Below are 25,060 nucleotides of genomic sequence, written 5' to 3'. Positions count from 1 at the left end.
GGTTAATGCTACCTAGTTAGTTAATGGAAAGAATAAAATTCGAATCCAGGGCTTTAAACTTTTAGCCCGATGATCTTTTCCCTATAGTAGAAAGCATGGATACCTTTTATTTGGCATACCTATCTAGCACCTTTTTTGCTAACACAATATCAGCTTCTTGAGGGCAGGGCTGTTTTGTTTTTGTCTTTGTGTCCTCAGAAGCTAGCACAGTGTCTGGTACATAGTTGGAGCTTTATTAATGTATGTTGAATGAATGATGTATAAACATCCTAACTTTAGAGCTAGACTGTAAGTGTCTTGAGGGCAGAGGTCTTGTCTTATTTCTCTTAGTGGATCTAATCTGGTGGATTAGATCTAATTTCACACATCACCTTCTACTCAATAGATTCTAGGTTTACCATTTTTGAACTTTGCCTCTCTATGTTCTAAACTTCTGCAAAAGTCTCTGGGGCTTAACTAAATGGTGTTGTGACTTGGATAGGACTTGACATCACTACATACAAAGTGTCACTAACATCCCAGAGAATAGGAATAAATACCAGAGGGGCATTCTACCCTTGGTCTTGTGTGAATGATCAGATCTTTTTTTTTTTTAAACCCTTAACTTCTTTGTATTGGCTCATAGGTGGATGAGTGGTAAGGGTGGGCAATGGGGGTCAAGTGACTTGCCCAGGGTCACACAGCTGGGAAGTGTCTGAGGCTGGATTTGAACCTAGGACCTCCCGTCTTTAGGCCTGACTCTCAATCCACTGAGCTACCCAGCTGCCTCCTGAATGATCAGATCTTGATGCCCATAACTGGTTGTCTTCATATATATCCTTCATATATCCTGGCAACCTAGAATCTTTTCAGTTTACCGATGGTACTTAGAGCAGGCATGGGCAGGGATGGATGTGACTTGTACTTAAAAAATTATTAATAGAATTTGTTTCTAGGTATCTGCGACCTGTATCGTTGAGAGAAAGACCCTACTTCAATGATGTATGATCATCCATGCATCAAAACAGGGTCACTGACACAATTCATAAGAGAAAGAAAAGGGAATCATCTGGGCTGGCTACTGCTCCGCACTTTTAACACTTTGCTTCTTTGCCTGCAATACTGATTTCCTTGTTCTCATTTTCAACCATCTCATTCCCATCCTGGGGATCACTGCTTGTAGGAACGCAAACTGATACAGAAAAACAAGAGTAGGGGGCAGCTGGGTAGCTCAGTGGAGTGAGAGTCAGGCCTAGAGACAGGAGGTCCTAGGTTCAAACCCGGCCTCAGACACTTTCCAGCTGTGTGACCCTGGGCAAGTCACTTGACCCCCATTGCCCACCCTTACCAATCTCCCACCTATGAGACAATACACCAAAGTACAAGGGTTTATAAAAAAAAAAAAAGAAAAACAAGAGTAGCCCCAGGGAATGTCATCCATAGGCAGCACAGATAATATTGCTCCCATTTTTTCAGATGGCAAAATGAGGTCCATGGAGAGTGTACAATTGCTGCGTGCTTCTGTCTACTACTAGATGTCTAGTGCTCTTGTCTACATGGATCCTGGCCCTCGTTTAAATCAGGTGGTACAGAATGAAAAAAACAAAGCTAAGATCAAAAAGCCTCTTTGGATCTCTGGGAAATGGCTGCGGAAGAATAACTTGGGAGATGAGGAATCGAGAGATTTTACTTCTTAAAAGTAGATACTAGTCTGTAGAAAGAAAAAAAAACACAAGAAAACATGGGATGCTAAAACTAACTCTTGCCAAGAGTTGGTTTTTGGAATTCTATTAAGATGCCCTACACTCTGGCTCTGCTTGGCCTTCCAGCCTGCCAAAGCATTTCTGACAGATCAGACTTAAATCAGCCTTAATTTGAATGCTTTTTCAGCTCCAGCCAAAAGCCTGAATCTTCTCTTATAGGAAAATTTGAAAAATTCCTCCAGGAAAGGATTTCTCCTTCTCCATCTCCCACATCCCAGAGTCTGTGGGGCTGATTATCAAGTCTCTCCAGACTGGGGCCGGCTCCATTGAAGTTTTTAGCTCAGTGACTTCTCTCCTTTATGTTACAGAAAGGACAATTCGCCCTGCCAAGTACTGATGGGGAGGGTACCACCAGGGCTGCCTTCCATAAAAGGATCCACACCAGCAGCCATAAGCTGGCATTTCCATTAGAGATGCAGTGTCAATGGCAACAGAAGGGTGGTAGGAAATGGTCCACATAATCTGTGAGGAAGTCAGTCTGGAGTATTCCAGCCAGGTTCCTGGAGCAATAATTATCTCACCCACCCAATAATCCTATTGCCATTAACTGGGGCGGAGGGGGCATGTATACGTGTGCATGTGTATGTGTGTGTATGCGTGCGTGTGTGTGGGTTCAGGTGTGAGAGAAAAGATAGGAAGCTTCTCTAGGATTACTGCTGAGTTTCATTCTCTTTCCTCCCTTTTTACATTCTCTGATACCTACAAACATTCATCCTTCTTGGCCCTGGATTCTAAGAGCAGCAGCTTTACCTGTTATGTCCTGTGGTCTTATTTCCATCAAAGTAGAGGACTAAGGAGAAGGGTTCTTTCTGAGCCTGCTCTCCTGTATCTCCAACCTCTATCACTTTGGGCTTGCTTTTTTCTTGTTAGAGAAATGGTTGCCAGACTTGTTTCCACAATAAATGACAAAGACTTAGGATGGGATGGGGCTACTGAAACAAAGGGTCCCAAGTGCAAATATACATTTGGAGGACTTACAGACTGAACAATAGCTCTAGCAATAAGCCTGCGAGGACGAAGGAGGGGCAGGGTGGGAAAAGCAAGGCTAGGCAATAATTAATGTGAAAAGACTTTGGCTTTTGGTGGATTGCTAGATCAATACAAGCCAAAAGTGTGATCGAGCTGCCAAAAAGGCTAATTCAGTCTTAGATTGCATTTATTGGCATAGTCAGGGGTAAATGGGACTTTGACCTCATATGCCAAGAGGAGGATGGGGAAGAACATTCTTCCTTTCAGCAGCAGTCCTCTCCTGGCACATGCCATTATAAACAGTGAAATTCCTCAATCCATCTTCCCCTCTCCTCTCTCTCCATTCTAGGATCAAATTTCCACAGAGTTTTTCTCCTGGTATCCACTTTACCTGCCTACAACCTCCTAAAGCTGAGGGTTGGCTGGACTTTCTGGGGAACATCCACAGCTGGACTTCTGAAATATGGCCCACTTAAAATAAATTCCTGTTGGTCCTAGTTGTAGCTCTAGATCAGTGATTCCCAAAGTGGGCGCCACCGCCCCCTGGTGGGTGCTGCAGCGATCCAGGGAATGGCCACAGGTGCATTTATCTTTCCTGTTAATTGCTATTAAAATTTTTAAAAAAATTAATTTCCAGGGGGTTTAAGTAATATTTTTTCTGGAAAGGGGGCAGTAGGCCAAAAAAGTTTGGGAACCACTGCTCTAGATATTTTATATCCAGAATGAAGAAGGTCATATTTTATATGGGGATATTTTATATCCAGAATGAAGAAGGTGCTATTGTAGTTACTCTGGCTTCCATTAATATTTGATTCAAATGCTATCTTCTTCAAATATCTTTCTTGATGCCCCTTTGCTCCTATTGCCTTCTTTTTAAATTACTTTCCATTTACACTATATATATATACATATATATGAGTGTGTGTATATATATATAAACACAGTATACTATATATAATCACAATATAGTGTATTATATATGTATTATATAGTGTATTATGTAGAAATATCTATATTTATACATAATATCTATACAATCTTATATGTATATAGTTGTTTGTGTATCATCTGCTCATTAGAATGTGAGCTCCTGAAGGGCAGGAATTATGTTTTTGCTTTTCTATATATCCCCAGTGCTAGTACAGTCCCAGGCACATGGTAAGCACATAGTAAATGCTTATTGACTGACTGGCTATTGTCCTCTTCTCAGTTCAGACTCAGGTTAGAAGATTGTCTGCTTTTGGGTGCTACCATTCAGGAAGGAGCTTGGCAAAATGGAGAAAGTCCAGAGGAAAGTGACCAGGATGGTGGGAAAATTGCAGAGTGAACTATTTGAGGTTTGGATGAAAGAAGAGAGGCTATTTCCTCTAGAGTGGAGAGAGAAATCTTAGAAGGGATATGATCACTGTTTTTAAGTATCTTAAGAACTGAACTGAAGTTGAGAGATTAGATTTGTTCTTCTGGGCCTCAGGAGCAAAAACCAAGAACAGTTTAGAAGTTGCAGAGGGAGATTTTTTTCCCTTGATATAAAGGAAAACTCTTAACAATAAAAGGTGCTTTGAAATGAATTAACTGTATACTGGAGTGCTTCTAGAGGATGCTATTTGGCAGCTTGTCAGGGAAGCTGTAATGGGGAATCCTATTAAGTCCTAGGCTGACATCATGACCTTGGATGTCCCTTTCCATTCTGAGATTTGATGACCTTGTAATTCCAGGGTGGAATTCCTGGAGGGGATGCTCCAGGTCCCCAGCTTCTATTCCTCCCTCTCTGTGGCTACAATATTGGGGTCAGGAAGATCTGAATTTGATTTCTGTCCCAGAGAATTCATAGCCAGGTCATCATGGGCAAGTCACATAATCTCTCAGCGCCTGAGTTTCCTTATCTTGAAAAGAGAGATAATAATCACATCTACTTCAAAAGGTTGTGAGGCTCAAATGAGGTCAAGCATGTGAAGTGCTTTGCAAATCTTAAAGAGCTATATAAATTTTAGTTATTATTATTATTACCATCTTGCAAGTCCCCATAGACTCTTCCATGGGGCAGCTATTAATAACTTGTCATCTCTGGAAGTGCCTCATGACAAAGCTATTTAGTGAGGTTTTCTATTGGCCCACATGTGTGCCTTTTGGTCATCCAAATCCAGATGTGGTGGTCAGGACCCAAGGCACTCATACCAAATTTCAATAATAATAACAATCTCTCTCGCCTAGTGGTACAGTTCTGACCAATTAGTTTTGGCAAAAAGAAAATAATGATTCAAGAGTTGTCTTCCCCTTAGGTCCATGGTCTTTTCAGCTCCTGGGTTTAATGGCTTTTTGGGGTAAAGGGTTCTGATCTGTTTAACACACCAAGTCTTTCGGGGCATTACCAGCCCAGTCAAATGGCACAAAATAAATGTGCCCCAGGATGATCAAATCTCAAATGAGGGATCATATCTTGGGCTTCTTTTCTTTCTGTTTAAATGTAAAAATAGTCCTTTTGTGCATGCACATTCATAGATTTAAAGCATTCCAAACATAAAACTCATTTAAGTTGGGATGCTCCAGATTCTATGAAAGAAGCTGGGAACATTCTAAAGGCAGTCAGGTCACTAGGCAGAGTACCCAGGTAACCTGAGTGGAATAGGGTAACCAGGGCATGTTCTCTCCATTGCCTTCTTAGGGAGCTAATATGGGTGGGATTTCCATTCCATCTTTGTTCCCACAATATATAGCATTTACTGTTTATATTACTTACTTGAAGTCTTATGTTGTACACAGTTTTTTTTTGGGTGTAAATAATATCTAGATTATAAGCAATTTGGGGGTCCAGCACTTAAAGCCTTTCACAATTTGCCACCTGCCTACTTTTTCAGTCTTTATATTACTTTCCCTCATGCGTTCTCCATTTCAGGCAAGCTGTTCTACAAACTATTCCCTGTACAGGACCTTGGATCCCCAGCCTCTGTGACTTTGCACAGATGTCTCTCATATTTGAAATACATTCCCTCTTCATCTCTGCCTTCTAGAATTCCTGACTTCCTTGCAAGGAGAACTCAGGTACTATATCTCCTACGGGAAGCCTTTCCTAATTCCCTCAGTTCTTTTTCCACTTTCGCTCTTGAAATGTTTTATTTCTATTTATTTACTTGTATACACACTGCATTCTCCTCTCCCCCCAGGAGAATGTAAGATCCTTGAGGACAGGGACTTTCTTTTTTACTGTCCTTGCATCCCTAGCTCCTTGCACATGATAGGAACTTAATAACTGTTTGTCGAATAGAATCAATATTCCATTGAATACTTCAGAGCATCTCTGGCAAAAGCCTAAAACAATGCCACTAACAGTGTAAGTGCTCAATAAATACTCGTTGTTGCTTGACTGATTATTTAGTCTCACTAATGCCTACCCTTGGCAGTCATTTCTAGTCATTACACACAAGGCAGGGATTTGTTCTCAGAAACTAAATGGATCAGTTATATAGCACTCTCCTATTCCCCGCAGCCCTTGTTTATACAGATCTAGGGATCCTGGGAAGGTACCACTGCTTTATATTATTGATGGGGGAGAGAGAACTCTCATTCATCCGGCTCAAAGGGAATCCTCTCCAAGGTGTGTGAACTGGTAAGAAGGGACTACACTCCAGGAGACATTTGGATGGCTCTACTACTTTAGCATACAGGGTAGTCTCAACTCATCCATTTTTTAAGTTAGGATGCTAAAAAAAATGAAAAGAAATAAACAAACAAACCCACCTGGGAGACAGGCAGTGTAGTACACTGGAAATGGCACTGGTGTGGAAGTCAAAGGCTGACTCACTTTTAAGCTTTCCTCTGATGCTTCCTACCTGTGTGACTTTGGACAAGTTGCTTAACCTTTCTCGGACTCAGTTTCCTCACAAAAAGACATAATTGAGGGCAACTAGGTAGCACAGTGGATAAAGAACCAGGCCTGGAGACAGGAGGCCCTGGGCTCAAATCTGGCTTCAGACACTTCCTAGCTATGTGACTCTGGGCAAGTCACTTAATCCCCATTGCCTAGTCCTTGCCCTTCTTTGTTGTTATTAAGAAAGAAAGGGTTAAAAAAAAGAAGATATGTTTGGATTCTGATGTCACAATGATCTGAATTGTCCTTTATTTTCATTTGTTCATTTAAAGAAAGCTGAGATATCAAGTAGGAGAACATTAGAGCCAAAAGATCTGTGTTCTAGTTCTGGCCCTTAGTGGGATAAGGGCAAGACACCTTCTCTCTGTGGATCTCAGTTTCTTTATCTAAAAAAAGAATGGGCTTTGATTAGATGGTTCTACAATTCTTCCTAGTTCTGGAATTTTTCTAACTCACTTAACCTGAACTCAATCCAGCACCTTAATGTAGAAGGAACAGTGGATCTGTTGTCACATTTAGATTCAAATTTTTGCTCTATCACTAACAATCTGTGTCCCTGTGAGTAAACAGTCCCTCTCTCTGCCTCTTCAGACCTCAATTTCCTCAATTGCCAAATGAAGGATTCAGGACTAAGAGACTTCCTAAGGTCTTTTCAAGCTTTATAATCTTAATTTTTAAAATGAACATCCTTTCTCAGCTGGGTATTAATCTCCTTTCCTGTCACTGAACATATAACATATTCCTTCTTTGTAACCTTATTCATATTTATTGTTCTGTTTGGAATGCTCTTTCAAAGCCCACATTCCTTTTCAAAGCATAACTCAAGTTCTCCTTTCATGAAGTCTTTCTGATTAATTTTTCTCTCACATGTATCTTAGAATTTTTTTTTATTAACCAAAGTCTTCCTCCTAGGATCATCCAATAACAGGAAAGCAGAGTTGGAGGACCTAAGAGATCATGTAATCCAACTTCTTTGTTTTCCAGATGAGATGTTGTTGAGTTGTTTCAGTCATATCTGACTCTTTGTGACCCCTTCTGGGGTTTTCTTGGCAAAGATCCTGGAATGGTTTGCCTTTTCCTTCTCCAGCTCATTTTACACATGAGAAAATTGAGGCAAACAGGGTTAAGTGACTTGCCCAGAGTCACATAGCTAGTTAAGTGTCTGAGGTCAGATTTGAACTCATGAAGATGAGTTTGCTTGACTCCAGGCCTAGCGCTCTATCCACCGTACCATTTACCTGTCTTTCAACAACAACAAATATACAAATTCACAACCAGTTACTGTTTCTCTGTTCTCTGAACTCCGGTGGCACTTAATAGTCTGTGCCTCACTGGATTAGATAGGATAATATCGTTTGCAAATTTTTTCATTGCAGATTAGGGTCAGAGACTCACAGCTCTAGAGTTGGGAGGAACCTCAGAGACTATTTATTTGTTCCAGGAGGATCAGCTTGTTCTGGCACTGTACCCCCAAACTATCTGCTTCTACTGGGATTTGATCCACACTCCTCCAGAATGGCCCCAGGATGACTACTCTGTCCTCTGTCCAACCTCTTCATCTTTTATTTGAGGGGATTGGGGCCTGGAGGGGCAGAGTAATTTGCTTAAGCAGAGTCAGGAAACTGAGGCTTGGGAAAGCTAAATGACTTGCCAGAACCACATAGGTAATAAGCATCGAAATCAGGATTTGACTGTAGGTCCAACTGGTACAGATTGAGCATTCAAGTATGCAAGTTTTCTTTTTTCTTCAAGACTACAATAAATTTCCTGCTGTGTGACCTTGGGCAAGTCACTTAACCCCCATTGCCTAGCTCTTACCACTCTCCTGCTTTGGAACCAATACACAGTATTGATTCTAAGATTGAAGGTAAGGGTTTAAAAAAAAAAAGACTACAATCTCTTTAAGGGGAAGGATTGAATTTACACCTTCTTTATCCTCCTTATTGTCTTGCCTAGGACCTGACATCTCAAAAAGTGTCTTGACTAAACTTGACTCTGGTAGCAGAAATAGAGAAAGGAGAAACATACACAGTTAAGAAAAAGAGGGAAATCAAATTGGCATTTGGTGAATATTGCTTCCAGATAAATGGAACCTGTTTGGAGTTTCAGTACTCTACTGAGAGTAGTTAGATTCTGTGATGTTCCCTGCTCCTCCCTTGGTTCCCTTCTGAAAAGTGTTGTATGCATTTGTCTTTGAAATTAAAGTGAATTAAAATTAATTTTGTGTGAGTGTTTGGCAACAAACCCCAAGACAAATGGAGATGCCCTGGAGTAAAAACAAAAAAAACCCAAGTTGGGAATCATTGGTCTGGAATCCTGTAGATGACCCTGAGGCTGAGACCACCAAGCTCGTAGCTTGTTCAGACCCGATCGTTTCCCCTTTCACAAACACCTACTCTCCTTGCTTGTCTCCTTCTATTCTTCCTGCCCCCCCACCTCCCACAGACACACATATACACCCTCATACCACACCCACTCCCTGATGCCCCATCTCTACCCCACAACGGATGCTGGTAAGACACCCTCTTTGGATTTGAATGAACTTTTCTTTACTTGCAGAAACATGGAAACAATGACAAACCCAGGGAAAGCTCAAGAGTTCCAAAGAGAGGAAACAGGCTCACCTCCCAGCTCATACAGATTTACTTTACAATTAAATCCAATTATCTCTGTTATTTCAATCTTTGCTGAATGAGCTTGAGGGGAAAGAATCCATGGGTTTGTTTTTATGGCGTTTTCTTCCTTTTGAAATGTGTCACCCTGTGGGACAATTAGTCTGGGAGATGTGTGCTTGGGTAAGACATTTTCCACAGCTCCTTTCCAACTGCTCATTATGAGGAATGCCCTAGAACTGTCCTCATAGAGGATGAGCAGCTCACTAGTCATTCATTCATTCATTCATTCATTCATTCATTCATTCATTCACTCACTCACTCACTCACTCATGTAGCTGAGAGATTCTGAGTGAATGGCACCAGCCCAAGCCCAGGGCTGATATGCAACTAAAATGCCTTCTTTTCCAACAGGGTGGCAGCTCCAGTTATAGCTACGCCAAGCCCCAGGAGGCTCCAGGAGCCACAGAACAAACGGGGGGATATTAGGTGAGAGACAGCCTTTTTCCTAGACCACGAGGAGGATCCTTGCCAGGGTGGTTCAAACATACTTTCATTTGCTGACTTTGTGCATTTCTTTGTTGTATTTGCTGGACCACTTGGTAAATATTCTTAGCTAACAGGATCTAGAATTACCACTGGAAAGGATATGAGAGGCCATGAAGCCTAATGATTTATTTATGTATTTTTTTACAGATGAAGAAACCAAGGCACAGAAAGAGTAAATGATATGTCTGGAGGGGTAGGTAGCTCAGTGATTGAGAATCAGGCTTAGAGAATGGGAGGTCCTGGGTTCAAATCTGGCCTCAGACAATTCTTACTTGTGTGACCCTGGGCAAGTCCCTTGACCCCTACTGCCTCGCCCTTACTGTTCTTCTATCTTGGAACCAATACACAGGATTGATTCTAAGATGGACAGTAAAGGTTTAAAAAAAATGATGTGCCTGGAGTTATACCACAACTAAAGAACAGAGCCAGGACTTGATTTTAGTCCTTTGATTTCCAGTGCAGCACACTTGTGTGTTTGTGTTCTCTGACCCATCACAAGGCTGGGAGATGTGTGCTTGGGTAAGACATTTTCCACAGCTCCTTTCCAATTGCTCCCCATTGTCTTAAGGGAAGCTTGAATAGCAGATGGTGCAGCAGAGTCAGGAAGACCTGGGTTTGAGTAGGATCAGATATGTATTTAGCTGCCTCAGTTTTCTCATCTGCAAAATGGGAATACTAATAGCACCTATATCATTGGGTGTTATAGGAATCAAATAAGATAATGTATGTGAAGCACTTTGCAGATCTTATATATACACATATATACCCATATTTCTCTCTCTATGTCTATATGTGCGTATATATACATACATACACCCACTATTTTTCTTATTATTATTCTTATGTCTCCCTCAAGAGACAGAAGCTCCAAAGAGTGGTCATCACAAAGTCCCAGGACTGAAAGTTCAGCAAGTGCAGAGGCAATATCTCCTTTATGTAACTGGGAACTTTTGAGGAAAGATTGTTTCTCCCATCAGCCCAAAGTCACCTGCCACACTGACCCACTTGACTGGGAGAACTTTGGATAGCATGTAGTTCAATGCCTTGCAAAGAATAGGCATGCATTTCTTGTTTTTTGAACTGAATTAGGTTGAACTGCCATTCCCAAAGATGCAGACTTTTAGATAAACCATTATTGGAAGGGACAGACAGTGCCTGAATTTTTTGGTGGGTGAGAAAGAATAAATATTTACCAGTACCCTCATATCCAATTCTAGTGTTTCTGGGTACCAGCCATGGAAAGAGTGGCCACTCCTATGTAGGACGGTCACTACTAAGACCTTTGGTGAGGTCCACGTTATCGAATCCTCCTCAGCTAGATGTCTGCTTCCAAAGAGGGGAATACTTGAAAGAAGGCAAGCTAGGAAGGTAACAGCACTGCTAGAGATGGGAGAAAAGGTCAAAGGCAAGATAGGGTAGCACTCACAGCTCAGTCACATCCTTGGGGATGCCCTTGGGGAGGACCCGGAGCCCCTTATTGCTGCAACGAACCACGGTCTCTACACAGGTACACTGCTCAGGACATCGAGGAGCCAATTGGCAGCTGCTTTCATCATTACCTAGGTTGAAGGCCAAGAAGAGACAGTGTGAGAGACCTGTCAACTGGGGAGAAATGGAGTGAGGCTAGAAATAATCAAGTTCCATGAAGAGAACCAAAGCCAACATCTCTTCAGAAAAGAAAAATGTGCCAAAATGTGCTGAACATGGCTAGTTCTATCCCCAAGAATGAGTGAGTATAATACACACTGAGAGTGTAGGGTACAGAATGGCTGCATCTTGTTCTAGCCTTCTATTTCATCTGTCTCCTACCTCATCCTTTAAAATTAATTCCCCAACCCCCAAAAAGTGCTGTAGGGAGGCCCAGATCTCTCCAAATGGACATCCCCTAGACTTGGGGAAACCTAACCTCCACAGATTGTTTCTCTCAGCTGTCTCACGCTTGTGGGCCACTAGTAGACAGGACTTGTCAGTTCATCATATCTCACAAGGAATTTCAAGGTGCTTCAGTGTCTCAGCTCAATCCATTACAAATGAACAGTGAGAAGCATTTTTGTTTGTTTTTTAAGTGAATGTGGATTTCAGTTTCTATTTGAAACAGATAAACTACTGCCCACAATTCAAGGAGAGGAAATCATGAGATCCTAGTCACAGGGATGTTGGTGGTGTTCAAAGGAAGGACACTTGACCCCTCTTGTATAAGAATTCTCAGGGTGAACTTGGCTCTCTTGTGAGTCCAGAGCCCCTTGGATACAGGTTATAATAAGATTGCATATTAAGAGTTAGAAAAGACTTTTCTCCAACTTCCTCACTTTCCAACAAAAGGTTATTTGTCCAAAGACTTCCTCACTTTCCAACAAAAGGTTATTTGTCCAAGGTCACCCAGATAATATATAGAAATAGTATATGTATATATATATATGTAATATATATATATATATATATATAATATAGAAAAGATGGAACTGAAACTCATGGCCCCTGATTTAAAAATCCAACACTTTCCAACACAGCACCACACTGTCCTCTGGACTGGGATGGTGGGTGGTAGCCTTTTTCCTGTTTAGAAGTAAAAAATAACCTTTCCTTAGATTTTTCAGTACTCAGAGATCTATTCAATCTATTGGCCACTAGGAGTAGATGATATCCATGTCAAGAAACCTATTGATTGAGGCTGAAAACTTGAGGATGTGACCTTCTTCCTGATATCTTCCTTGTCATCCTATACTCAATATACCCATTGGGGCAACTTTATTTTAGATTGCATTGACAGAGTCCAGAAGAAGCAAATCAATAAATATGTAGCCCAAAATAGGTTATATCTTAAATACTGTATTCAATTCTGGGTAAGACATTTCAAGATGTCTTACAAACTAGGGTATAAGGAATGAGACCAAGATGTTGAAGGGTCTCAGAATTATGCCATATGAAGAACAGTTAAAAGAACTAGGAATGTTTAACTTGAAAAAGAAAAGGCTAAGGAGTGTGCAAATAGAAATTTTGTACCCCTGAACTACATTATCCAGCATCCCTTTCCTTTTCATCCCCAAGTTGCAGTCCCAGGAAGCTTCTTTCTTTTCTGAGGCTATTACTTTCCTTTTGCTTCAAGTTATTTTTAATAAACTTTATAAAATATAATGCTTGGAGCATTTGGATATTAGTTTTTTAATCTTAGATAGGGATATAATAGCTATCTTTTAAGTGTTTGAAGAGCTGTGATTAGGAAGAACAAGGATATTATACCTCTAGGGGGCAGACTTGAGTTCAGTATAATGAAAGATTTAAAAAAACTATATAGTAATTAAAATATGACACAGCATCCCTCTCTCTATTATTTTTATTGTTATTGTTCAGTCATTTTTCAGTCGTATCTAACTTTGTGACCCCATTTTGGGTTTTCTTGGCAGAGACACTGGAGTGGTTTGCCATTTCTTTCTCCAACTCATTTTAAAGAGGTAGAGCTGAGGCAAAGAGGATTAAGTGACTCGCCCAGGATCACACAGCTAGTAAGTGTCTGAGGTTAGATTTGAACTTAGGAAGACGAGTCTTCCTGACAAGACCTAGAACTTTTATCTACTGCACCACCCAACAACAACAAATATGGTACAGTATGTCTCATGAAGTAGTGAGCTCTCTGTTGAAAATATTCAAAAAGCACCTGGATGCACATATGCTAGGGTCATTAGAGAGGGAACTCAGGCATAAGCTGATCTCTCAGATCCTTTCCAGCTCTAAGATTTTATCCTTCTAGAAAGTAGGTTTCATGATTCTTTATCCACCGTTCTTTCAATTAGACAACAATTTTTTAAGGCTCTAATATATTCAAGGCACTATGCTAAGTGATAACCACACAAAGACAAAAATGAGACCAAGTTCAAGGACACTGCCTGGAGATAAGACATGTACCTAAACAAGGAAATTAGAGTTCACTTGAGGAGAGAGTGTGCATTAGCACTCGGGAGATTTAGAGGCGAGCTTCATAGGAGGGGTGGCCCCTGAGCCAAGTTTGAGGAAGATAGCTGTGAAACGCAGAGGAGAGGAGGGAGCATCTTCCAGGCTTGGGATAGCCTGTGCTCATGCAAAGAGGTAGGAGAATGAATATCCAGTTCCTGGAGCAGCTAATACTTCCAGTTTGTCGGGCGGTAGAGTACAATGAGGAGAAAAATGTGAAGTAAAGCTGAAAGACTGGTTGGAGTCATATTAGAGCAGGTGTTCTATTCCAGACTGAGGAGTTTGGATTTCATCCTAGAGGCAATAGGGGGCCAACGAGGTCTTTGGGAATCGTCTGACCTATGTCTTAGGAAGATTATTTTAGTAGCTGTGTAAGAGGATAGTTTGGGGAGGGGAGAGAATGGGAGATGGAAACCAACCAGAGAACTATTATAATGGTCCAGATGAAAGCCTGAATTGGGCCTGGTGGTTTGTGAGTGAAAAGAAGGGGACAGAAAATGAATAATGTGTTCCAATCTGCGTATGAGATTTCTTTCTTTCTTTTTTTTTTTTTTGGTAAACCCTTACCTTTTATCTTAGAATCAATATTGTGGGGGGCAGCTGGGTGGCTCAGTGGATTGAGAGCCAGGTCTAGAGACAGGAAGTCCTAGGTTCAAATCTGGCCACATATACTTCCTAGATGTGTGACCCTGGGTAAGTCACTTGACCCCCATTGCCTACCCTTACCAGTCTTCTGCCTTGGAGCCAATACACACTACTGACTCCAAGATGGAAGGTAAGGGTTTTTAAGGGAAAAAAAAAAGAATCAATATTGTGTTTTGGTTCCAAGGCAGAAGAAGGGTAAGGACTAGGCAATAGGAGTTAAGTGACTTGCCCAGGGTCATACAGGCAATGTCTGAGGCCAGATTTGAACCAGGACTCCTGTCTGTAGACCTGGTTCTTAATCCACTAAGCTACCCTGATGTCTCTAAGAAGATTTCTTCTTAAAGACTGTATTATTTGATTTCTAATAAGGCTCGGCAACACTGGATTTGTTGAGCCTTTTTTCTACATTCCTTTGTCCTGACAATCTTTGGAATGTCCTCACATTCCTTCCCCTAGAACAGCTTCTAAAATTAAGATAATTAAGATTGAAAATATGAGTTCCATCCTGTCTAGTAAACAAAAACTAGTTTTGGCCAAATATGTTTAGAGGACTTCTTTGATTCCCCCATTGGGATGAAGGAGGAAGAGTCAAACCTGGCCAGGCCTAACTTGATTTCTTCACCTAGATCAGCAAGGATATTGGAGTCCTGTGATTGGGTATATGATTTTCCCATCTTCATTAGGGAATCAGGGTGGGAGGATTAGGTGTCCACCAATTAGAGAAGTGTTGGGGAAGACTGAATAATGAGCTCCTAAATTTGTAATTAATGATTCAAGATGCTGAATGAATTTGTCTTTGATCATTGTGGGAGATTACTGACAATGATTTTTTATCATTTATTGCTCGCCTAATCAATAAATTGATTTTTCTTACTCAGAACTCAATCTCTTGGAATTTTTAATTGTCACATGTAGAACACAGAGTATGCAGAAGACAGTAATAAGAGATGGGCCTGGAAAGGGAGGCTGGAAGAATCCTCACTCTACAACATCTAGTATTGCCTCATATTCTGCTTCTATGATAGGACTTGGCAATTGATTGGTTGTAAGAGGTAAAGCATTAAGAAGGCCTTGGAGGCTATGAACCTGAGTGAACAGGAGTAAAGCAGTACCCTCAATCGAAACAGTATAAATCAGAGCCTGGGTGAAAGGGGAGGCCTAAGGAAGAAGGCTTGGTACCTTCTTTTTCTTCTTCTTTTTTTTTTTAAAACCCTTACCTTCCTTCTTGGAGTCAATACTTTGTATTGGTTCCAAGGCAGAAGAGTGGTAAGGGCTAGGCAATGGGGGTTAAGTGACTTGCCCAGGGTCACACAGCTGGGAAGTGTCTGAGGCCAGATTTGAACCTAGGACCTCCTGTCTCTAGGCCTGGCTCTCAATCCACTGAGCTACCCAACTGCTCCTTGGTACTTTCTTTGAACAAGGAAATGAGGTGTTTTTTTCCTAGGAAGAAAGAAATTCTGATCAGTAATTTAGTTAGGTTATTCCTGTGAGATACTGAATGAAGAGCTTAGGCCTACGGGTCTCAAAGCACCCTAAAAACCTCCTTTCTTGCCCACTTCCTGCCCATGAAATAGTAACAATGCAGGCCTTCCTTGTTTCAAGACATTTCTTTTTTACACATCTGTTCAGTCCTGTGTATTCACACAAATTATGTGGATAAAGGTTTATTTGCCATTTACAGTGAGAAAACTGAGGCTGGGAGACTTGAGTAACTTTTCCATAGGCAGAGGAGAAATTAAGGCCAGGGGTAGGGGTTTCCACTTCCCTAGACTGTAATGACCTTGAGTATACTGCCTAGACCCTAACTACCCCACCTATGTGCTTCTTGGGCTGGTCTCTGGACCACTGGGACCTCTCTGTCTCCATCTCCATCCTCCTCCCTTCCCTCCTGAGCTTCTCTATTTTCTCACCATCACAGGTGAAGTCTTGGATGGCCACGTCCTGGATAGGAATCTCCTTGAGGAAGAAAGGTTTCTGGCAGCGAGGATTCCCACTGACAATTCTCCTCTTCCTCAACCATTTCCCTAGCCATGCCAGATGGCAGTTGCAGTTGAAGGGGTTGGAAAGCAGGTTTCTGGAAAAGAAAGGAGAGAAGTCCTTACTACATGTTTAAATCTTCCATGGGGTAAACAAGGGCAGATGAACTTCAAACTCATTGTCTCCACAGGCATCCTTCAGCCTTTAGACCCAGATTAAAATCTCCTGAAGCAGCTTGTAGGAGGAGGAAGGAAAGTGGGGAAAAGAAACAAATACCATTCATTCCCTGATACATAAAAGCAATTCCTCCAAGTGTCCTAGGCTAAATTCCTATGACAAGAAAAGAGAAAGTACTTCTGATCTTAGAATTCCAGATTAGGCTTTTCAAAGACTCTTCCCAGGGATTTGATCAGAAGAAAGGGAAAATTGGATGGTACCCTCTCCTGGTCTAAGTAATTCCATTCAATTAATGTATTTTTTAGAATCCTTACTTTCTGACTTAGTGATAACTTTAAGACAGAAGGGCAAGGGCTAGGCAAACAGGGTTTAAATGACTTACCTAGGGCCATAAAATATCAAGGCCATATTTGAACCCAGATCCTTCCAACTCCAAGCCTGGATCTCTATCCACTGTGCCACCGAGTTGCCCCCCCAATAAGTATTTAGGAAAGGCCAATTAGGTGCTGACACTTCTGGGAAGAGGAAGAGGAAGGAGGAGGAGGAGGAGGAGAAGGAGCAGAGGTAGGAGGAGGAGAGGGAAAGAGGAAGAAGAGAAGGAGAAGAAGAAGAAGAGTAAACACTCTTTGCTCTCAAGGAGTTGATATTCATTAATGACTAAAAGGTTTCTGATCCATACATGCTGGTAGCTGGATTTGCCAACCTCTCTCCCTCTTAGAAATGGTGGCAAGCAAAGGAATGCCAAAAGTCTTCCCTTCCTTTTGCCTATAAAAGGGAGTGAGAGGACTGCAGGGTGGAGGGACAAAGAAAGAATCAGTGAGGACACTTCCTTCAGTGAGTCTCACCGTGGACATGGGCAGTGGCAGATTCTTTGCTGCAAGCAAACAAAACATGAGCATGTTTAGGGTAGCAAGCTTTGTTGGGAAAAGCCCTGGACTTGACATCTAAAGGCCTATGTTCAAATTCTTACTTCAGCAAAGGAGCCTTGGGTTCCTGAGTAAATTGTTTAACCTGACCAAAATTCATGTACTTTATCCATAAAATGGGAGTAGTAATACACTGGGTAACCTACCTAGATGGAGTATTGTAGGGAAGGGCATTTTATAAGCTTTTAAAGTGCTATAGAAAAGAGAGTCATGATTTAGTAAGTAGCATAGTAGAATCACCAACTCTGATTTTAGAGGGCCTGGATTCAAAACTTGCCTCTGATACTCCCTGTGTGGCTGAGAGCTTAGAGTGCTGGACCTGGAGTCAGGAAAACTCAAGTTCAAATCTCACCTTAGACACGTATTAACTGTGATTCTGGACAAGTTATTTAACCTTTATATACCTCAATTTTCTCACTTGTAAAATGGAGATAGTAATAGTACCTCCCTCCCAAGACTGCTAGGATAAAAGGAGATAATGTCAATAAAGCTCTCTTCAAGCTTTAAAGTGAGATATAAATGGGCATTTTGGGGCAAGTCAGCCAGTCAGACGGGACTTACTAAGACTCTTCATCTGTAGAATGAGGTAGAGTAGGGAGGGAGAGATAGTCTAGACCAGTGATTCCCAAAGTGGGTGCCACCGCCCCCTGGTGGGTGCTGCAGTGATCCAAGGCCACAGGTGCATTTATCTTTCCTATTAATTGCTATTAAAATTTAAAAAAATTAATTTCCAGGGGGCTAAGTAGTATTTTTTTCTGGAAAGGGGGCGGTAGGCCAAAAAAGTTTGGGAACCATTGGTCTAGGTGATCTCTGAGATCTATTCCAGTTCCCAATCTGTGATCCTATGAGGCCATGCTGTGTGGTATAGTGGGGAGAGCCCTGATCTAGGAACGAGGAGGTGCTAGTCCTGGCCCTGCCACCGACCCTTCTTTCTGCCCTGGTTGTTTAATCTATCAAAACAAAGGGTGGGGGTTTCAACAAGATAATCAAATTCCCTTCTAGTCCTAACATTCTTTGACTTAAACAGGCACACGAGAAAAGACAATTCTGAACCTTGTATACATCATATGCTTAATAAATATCAGTCAAATTGCTGCTCTAAATGATCCCCACAGAGGCCTTAGTTTATTTGCTCTTTTGATCACATGAATTTTATTCATCTAAAACAGTTGTTAAGTGCCTACTCTTTGTTGCCACCTACTCTGACTTCAGGGCTGCCTCCCTGAATGCCCCATGCCCACGTCAAGTATACTCCCCCTCTTTTTAACTTCAGGAACACCATCAGCTCTCATTGCCATAGAAACACTGAATTATGTTCTGAAAAGAGACCAGCTGCCAGCTAGCATCAGAGGAGATAGAGTCGAAGTAACACTCCCAACACCCCATCTCTGATATTCTACTCCACCCCAGCTCTAGAGGCACTGGGGCTGTTATCTCAAGAGTCTGCTACAGGGCCGCTGGTCCTCCAACATCTGCAGGGACCCCTTGATGCTCACTCGGAATCATATTGTTTTAGCATCAATCCTTTGCTCCTTGATCTAAGGTGATCCTGATGAATTTGGGAAGAGCCCTTGACTGGGAGTCAGGAAGCCCGAGTCTGATTTCCAGTTCTATAACTAACCAGCTATGTGATTTCAGGACAAACACGTCCCCTCTCTAGGATTTGTTTTTCTCATTTGTAAAATGAAGGTATAGGCCTGTATGATCTCCCGGATTTAATAATATTGGGTCCTATTCTGTAGTCCCTATCAGAGTAGGCCTCCCTGTGACATTATTCCTCTTTCCCTCAGGCTCTGATAATGTTATCAAATGTCTTGTTGAGATTCTCTAACCCAGAGGCTAATATTGATGGTGACTGGGAGATGAGAGAAGAATGCTAAGTTCATTCACTGTATTATCTCTGTGACTCCTGAGGTGTGGGGTTGATTGGAAAGAAGAAAAAAAAAGCTGTAGGGGTGGTTCATTTGGGGGAAATGTTGATAAAAGTCACTGAATTAAAAATGAATACTGTGAGGAGGAAAATGGAGGAGATCACAGTTGATGTGAGCAGGCTACAATATATAAACCAAAGATTTGGATGCAGGATTAAAAAGTGTCATGAGAAAATGAATGATCAGAAGAGAACAAGGTGAGGGAGAAGGATGACAAGAAGTAAGGAAAATTAAAGGACATCTTGGGTATCAGATACCTTGTGGCAAATTTTTGGAATGCATGGGTCAAGAAGCACATATCATGCCTTGGGATCTGCACCAATGGCAAGAAAATCCAAATTAAAGACAGCACTGATTCATTTGAATTTATTTAAAAGATTATGGAAGTCACTGAAAAATAGGATTGATCATCTTTATATAACAGATTGAGAAACTGAGTTTAAGTAACTTGTCTCTGGTCACAGTGAAGGTGTGAGGAGGTTTCTAGGAAACAGTTTCTAGTCTGTCTATGGAGACCATCTGTGTTTAATAATTTAACAAGGGCCGTCCCATTAATTGTTCCTGTCTTTGCAATTTGTTTCCACAAGTGGGAAAGTCTTACGTAAAAATCTCCCCCTACACGATAGTCAAGCCTACCAACCAGGCTAAAAACAAAACAAACAAACAACAACAAAATGCCTCAGATGTAAATGTTTGTTTCTTCATTAAGAGAAGAGGGAGGAAAGAAATTTGTTTGGCCAAAACTACTCCTTCATAGAAAAAGGACACGATTTTACCTTTTGGTGTTGGAAATAACCAACCACATAGAAAACCCCTATGAGGATCACTGATGAACTTTCTGAGCAGCACTCAGGATAGTGCATAATACAATTTTAGAGTTGAAAAGTAGCTTTAAAAAACTGTGCCCTCATTTTACAGATGACGATAGTGAAATCCAGGGAAAAGTGACTTGTTCAAGTTCACACAGCAACTTAGATGGCAGAGACAAGAGCTCCAGGGTCCTCCCACTCTGGTGTTCTTTCCTATAAGTTTCTCATCTATTATCAGTCTTAATGATCCAGTATTAAATAATTCATCAGTAAAATTACCAAGTTGAGAGTTTTTTTTTGGGGGGGGGAAAGGAAGTACATAAAGATGGAGCCTAATCAAATTCAGTGAATTTACACAACTTTCCCAGAAAGTTGGACTCTTTCCCAATAGCAACAGATAACAATTTAATGCTGCTTGAACAGTAAGGTTATCAGTATCTATAGCATCAAATTTGACCTCAGGCACTCAGTAGCTATGTGATCCTGGGCAAGTCACTTAACCTTGTTTGTCTCAGTTTCCTCATCGGTCAAATGAATAGGAGAAGGAAATGGCAAACCACTCAAGTTCCTTCACCAAGAAAACCCCTACAAAGGGTTGCAGAGTCAGACACAACTGAAAAACAACTAAATAAAAAAATACACACATGCATATATTGTTTTTCATGTAGATCTATATTCTCTCAAGGGCAGGAATGGTGTTTTCTCTGTTGGACTATAGGCTCACACAAAACCACAGCACCTCAGGGACCTTGGAGACTATAAATAGCTGAATCCCTACGAATGCATCAAGAATCAATCAACAAATATCTATGTCTCACCTACTGTGCATCATGAACTGTGCCAGGGCAAGAGTACATTCTAAAACACTCTTGATAAGGGATCATTCAGCCTCCACCTTCAGTGAAGAGAAACCTCTTATTCCTGCCCAATATAACCCATTCCATTCTGGATATATCTGGTTTTGTCAGGAAGTTTTTCTCATGAATTTGCCTTTCTTACAGCGTCCATCTACCTGCTCCCAATTCTGCTTTCTGAGATCACAAAGAGCAAGTTCAACCCCTCTTCATACTAATAGCCCTTCCTTAAGGAAGGCATGTGCTATGCCTTTACCATCACAGTGAAAGCTCCGGAAGGCAGGGATTATTTTCTCTTTTGGACAAAGATCCATCCCATTTAGGAAAAGCATTGCATTTATCTTGTCCTTGGAATATGAGCTCCTTCTCTTTTAGGGATGGCAAAAAATTAGAGACTGAAGAAGTACTATCAGCTGGGTAAAGACTAAACAAGTTATGGTATATGAATGTGATGGAATTTCTATTATGCTACAGGAATGATGAGGGAGACAGTTTCAGAGAAACCTGGGAAGATATGTATGAACTGAGGCAAAATGAAGTGAGCAGAACCAGAAGAACAATTTATACAATAACAGCAATATTGTAAAGAGGTTCTTAGGTGACTGCATGGTTATGGGTGCAGGGCTTGGAGTCAGAAAGACCTGAGTTCAAGATTTGCCTCAGCCACTTACTAGCTGAATCATTCTGTACAAGTCACTTAACCATGATCAGCCCTAGTATCCTTTAAAACAGGGATAATAATAGCACCTACCTCCTAAGATTGTTGGGAAGATCAAATGAGATAACACATGCATGACATTTAATAAAGATTACAACATTTATATAATATACTTTATATTTTATATATAAATAATATAATTGATATAGTATATAGTTATTATATCTAAAACAATATAATTATTATACATAATATATGACATATAACAGAATAAAGAATATGATTGTATATCATGCATAACAGTGTTATTATGTGTAACATAACATATAATACATAAATGCTAGTTATTTTTATTAAAGATAAGAAACTTTGAAAGAAAGAGTTAAGAATTCTGATTTGACACAATGACTAACCATGATTCCAGAGGACTCATGATGAAATATATGAATCTACTTCCTGACAGAAGTAGAATAGATTCATAGATTGAGACAACTTAAAAAAAAAAGCCCATGAGAGAATTTGTTTTGGATTCTATATGTTTATAACAAATGAGTTGTGGGGGGTGGCTTTCTCAGTGGGGCAGTGGGAGGGAGAGAAGGTAGATTTTTTTCTTTCTTTTTTTTTTTTAAACCCTTAACTTCTGTGTATTGGCTCAAAGGTGGAAGAGTGGTAAGGGTAGGCAATGGGGGTCAAGTGACTTGCTCAAGGTCACACAGCTGGGAAGTGTCTGAGGCCGGCTTTGAACCTAGGACCTCCCATCTCTAGGCCTGACTCTCAATTCACTGAGCTACCCAGCTGCCCCCAGAAGGTAGATTTTCATTAATTGAAAAAATGAAAGTTTTAATATGACCGCGAGCTCCCTAAAACTTTCCTGTTATTGGGATCATCCACAAATACTTATTGAGTACCAACTCTTTGTTCAAAAAACCCCAAAGCAAAAAAGTAACAGTGCAAGATAATAAAAGTTAAGTTAATTGAATCCAAGACTTCTATCTTGTCATTTAGGCTCTCTCTACTCCATCGAGCTGCCAAGATAATAGGGGGATCTGGGGAGCAGGGAGTCAAAGATGCTTTTGATCCAGTCGTGGCCAGGGAGAGTCTTCCATCTCTATCCAGGCCCCATTTCTAGTAAGCAGAGCACCATTGCAAGGACATCAGAACTTACATGGTTGACAGGGAGACAAGGGTGGTGAAGGCCCCCGGAGTGATGGTGCTGATCCTGTTGTCATAGAGGGACAGTAGCCTCACTGAGCTCAGCCCAGCAAAGGTGTCATTGCTCACACAGCTGATGAGGTTGCTCCTGAGCATCCTACAAAAAGAGACCTGGTGATAAGTAGGATATTGGTGGCTGTTTCCTCTTCTCCACCATTTTAGGGACTGGATACTTTATTAGCTCAAGGCCAGCATTGGTTTTCTTATCCAAACCCGGATCCCAGAATGGGTTGCATACATATTTAAAGGGACTGCACAGCCTACAGAAAGTTCTAAGAAAGTCCTATTAGAACACTCCTCCCCCCTTCCTCAAGCTCCTCTAATGGGGGATTCACTCATGCACAAACACCATCAATTCTCTCGACTGATGTAACCTCTTCACACGGGGGACACTAGCAGATTGCTTCTGGGAGAATCATTACAATGTGCCAGGGAAATATCTTGGAGAGCCTGGGGAGCCTGTATAGACATTTCACAACTTTGGTCTTGGATGGCTAACCATGTTAACCACCTGGTGAAGGGAAGTTTTAGATGAGCTCTAGAGGCATTCAAAAAGGCTTGTCAGCATTAACCACTTTTCCTTTGCTTAATTCTGTGACTCCTTAGTTTGCAGTATTTGAGGAGCAACTATGTTAACCTGGACAGTTCTGAAAGGCTGAGAGAATGAGCCTCAAGAATCTAGGAACAGGAATGGGTTTTGATGTTGTTAACTTGGAAATAAATACAGAACTTCCAAGGAGTTAGAAAACCTACTCTTTAATCGAGAAAAAGGGATAGGCTCATTAATCTGGCCACCACACAGAATCATAAATGAAATTCCATACAGAACCAAAGGCTCTGAGAGAGATTCTAGGAACTGTATCCCTGGGAGAAGACGCCGTACTAGATGCCAACTCCAAAGAGATACTGAGCCCCAAAGTCTCTTATACCCTTTTGGGAAGCTTACAAAGACTAACCACAAACAGGTGTGTAGACCTCCTAACATTCAGCAGCTATGGCATTAGAGAATGGTCAGCTGTAACAAATTAAAGACAAGGGCCAAACTCAGAAACTGGGCTTCATGAGAGGAAAACTTTCATCCAGTAGAGAAGCCTCCAAAACAAAAAGGTGTTTAACATTCAAACCAAAATAGGGGTACCTGGCACTGGGATTTATCAAAGGTAAGGATAGAGTGAGTCACCCCCAAATCCATGTTGACAATGTCAATGTAACCTCGATGCCCCGAGGAGCTAGGAATGACCTTTGGGACCCCAGGCCGGCAGTATCTGAGAGAAGACTCATTTGTCAGTCATGTTACAAGGTCATCATGAACTTGATAGGACAACTGAGCCAAGTTGTGAGCCTTCAGAGGTCAAGTTGGTGTAGAGAAGAGTATGCCCTGAGATGCTCTTGTGGGAGCTGTTCATATGTTCATGTTGGCTGTGTCTTTGAAGGAAATATTCTTTTGTAAAAGCTAAAGTTAAGTGTTAAATGGAACTGGAGTGTTAGTAACTGGCTTCTCCCAGTGGGGGCACCACAGCCAGTGCGGGGTTGAGCTGATGGCAGTAGAAGAGGCACTCCAGTCTCTCCAGGTACCTTGCCTGCCTCTAGAAGAAGGAGCCAGAGCACACACTATATTACTAATTCCTTTGAAGGAGCCACAGATGACTTCACTTTTCTCCCATCATGGGACCAGGGGATTGATCTGTAGCCATTACCACCTCCACATTTTGCTGACTCTCTATCATCTTCTGTTCCTTCCTGATTCTTCATCCTCCTGTTTGCATGCTAGCCCGGACCTCTGTCTCTACTCTAACCTACCAGGTTTGGATGCACTCACATAGTCTTGAGGCTGCTGAGCCCACGGAACATCCGTCCATGCACCAACTCCAGCTGGTTCCCCGTCAGCATCAGCTCCTGGACATTGACCGCCCCATCAAAGACACCTTCCCGCACCTCCTTGATCTTGTTGTTACTCAGGTTTCTGAAGGAAGAGGAGGAAGCAGGAAAGGAGAGAGAGAGGGAAAAGCAGGGGTGACTTGAGTGGTTTGAGAAAATCATTGTCCCAGTCTAAGAGGATACAAGTGAGGCAGGTGGTATATTACATTACATTACATTACATTACATTACATTACATTACATTACATTATATTATATTATATTATATTATATTATATTATATTATATTATATTATATTATATTATAT

At 41.3% G+C, this 25,060-nt stretch overlaps 1 protein-coding gene across 1 annotated transcript in view; it reads right to left on the bottom strand.

Moving 5' to 3' along the window:
* SLIT3 (slit guidance ligand 3) overlaps positions 1-25,060 on the bottom strand; it is an 835,110-nt gene that overhangs the window by 82,646 nt on the left and 727,404 nt on the right. The window contains exons 18-21 of the mRNA XM_044659841.1: positions 24,694-24,837; positions 22,828-22,971; positions 16,241-16,404; positions 11,164-11,296 (exon numbers count right to left, since the gene is read on the bottom strand). Coding sequence (XP_044515776.1) covers positions 11,164-11,296; positions 16,241-16,404; positions 22,828-22,971; positions 24,694-24,837 — 585 coding nt within the window. The remainder of the gene's footprint in view (positions 1-11,163; positions 11,297-16,240; positions 16,405-22,827; positions 22,972-24,693; positions 24,838-25,060) is intronic.

The sequence above is a fragment of the Gracilinanus agilis genome, chromosome 2 (genome assembly GCF_016433145.1).
Source record: "Gracilinanus agilis isolate LMUSP501 chromosome 2, AgileGrace, whole genome shotgun sequence".
Classification (NCBI taxonomy): Eukaryota; Metazoa; Chordata; class Mammalia; order Didelphimorphia; family Didelphidae; genus Gracilinanus; species Gracilinanus agilis.
This window is presented reverse-complemented; position numbering and strand designations above follow the sequence as displayed.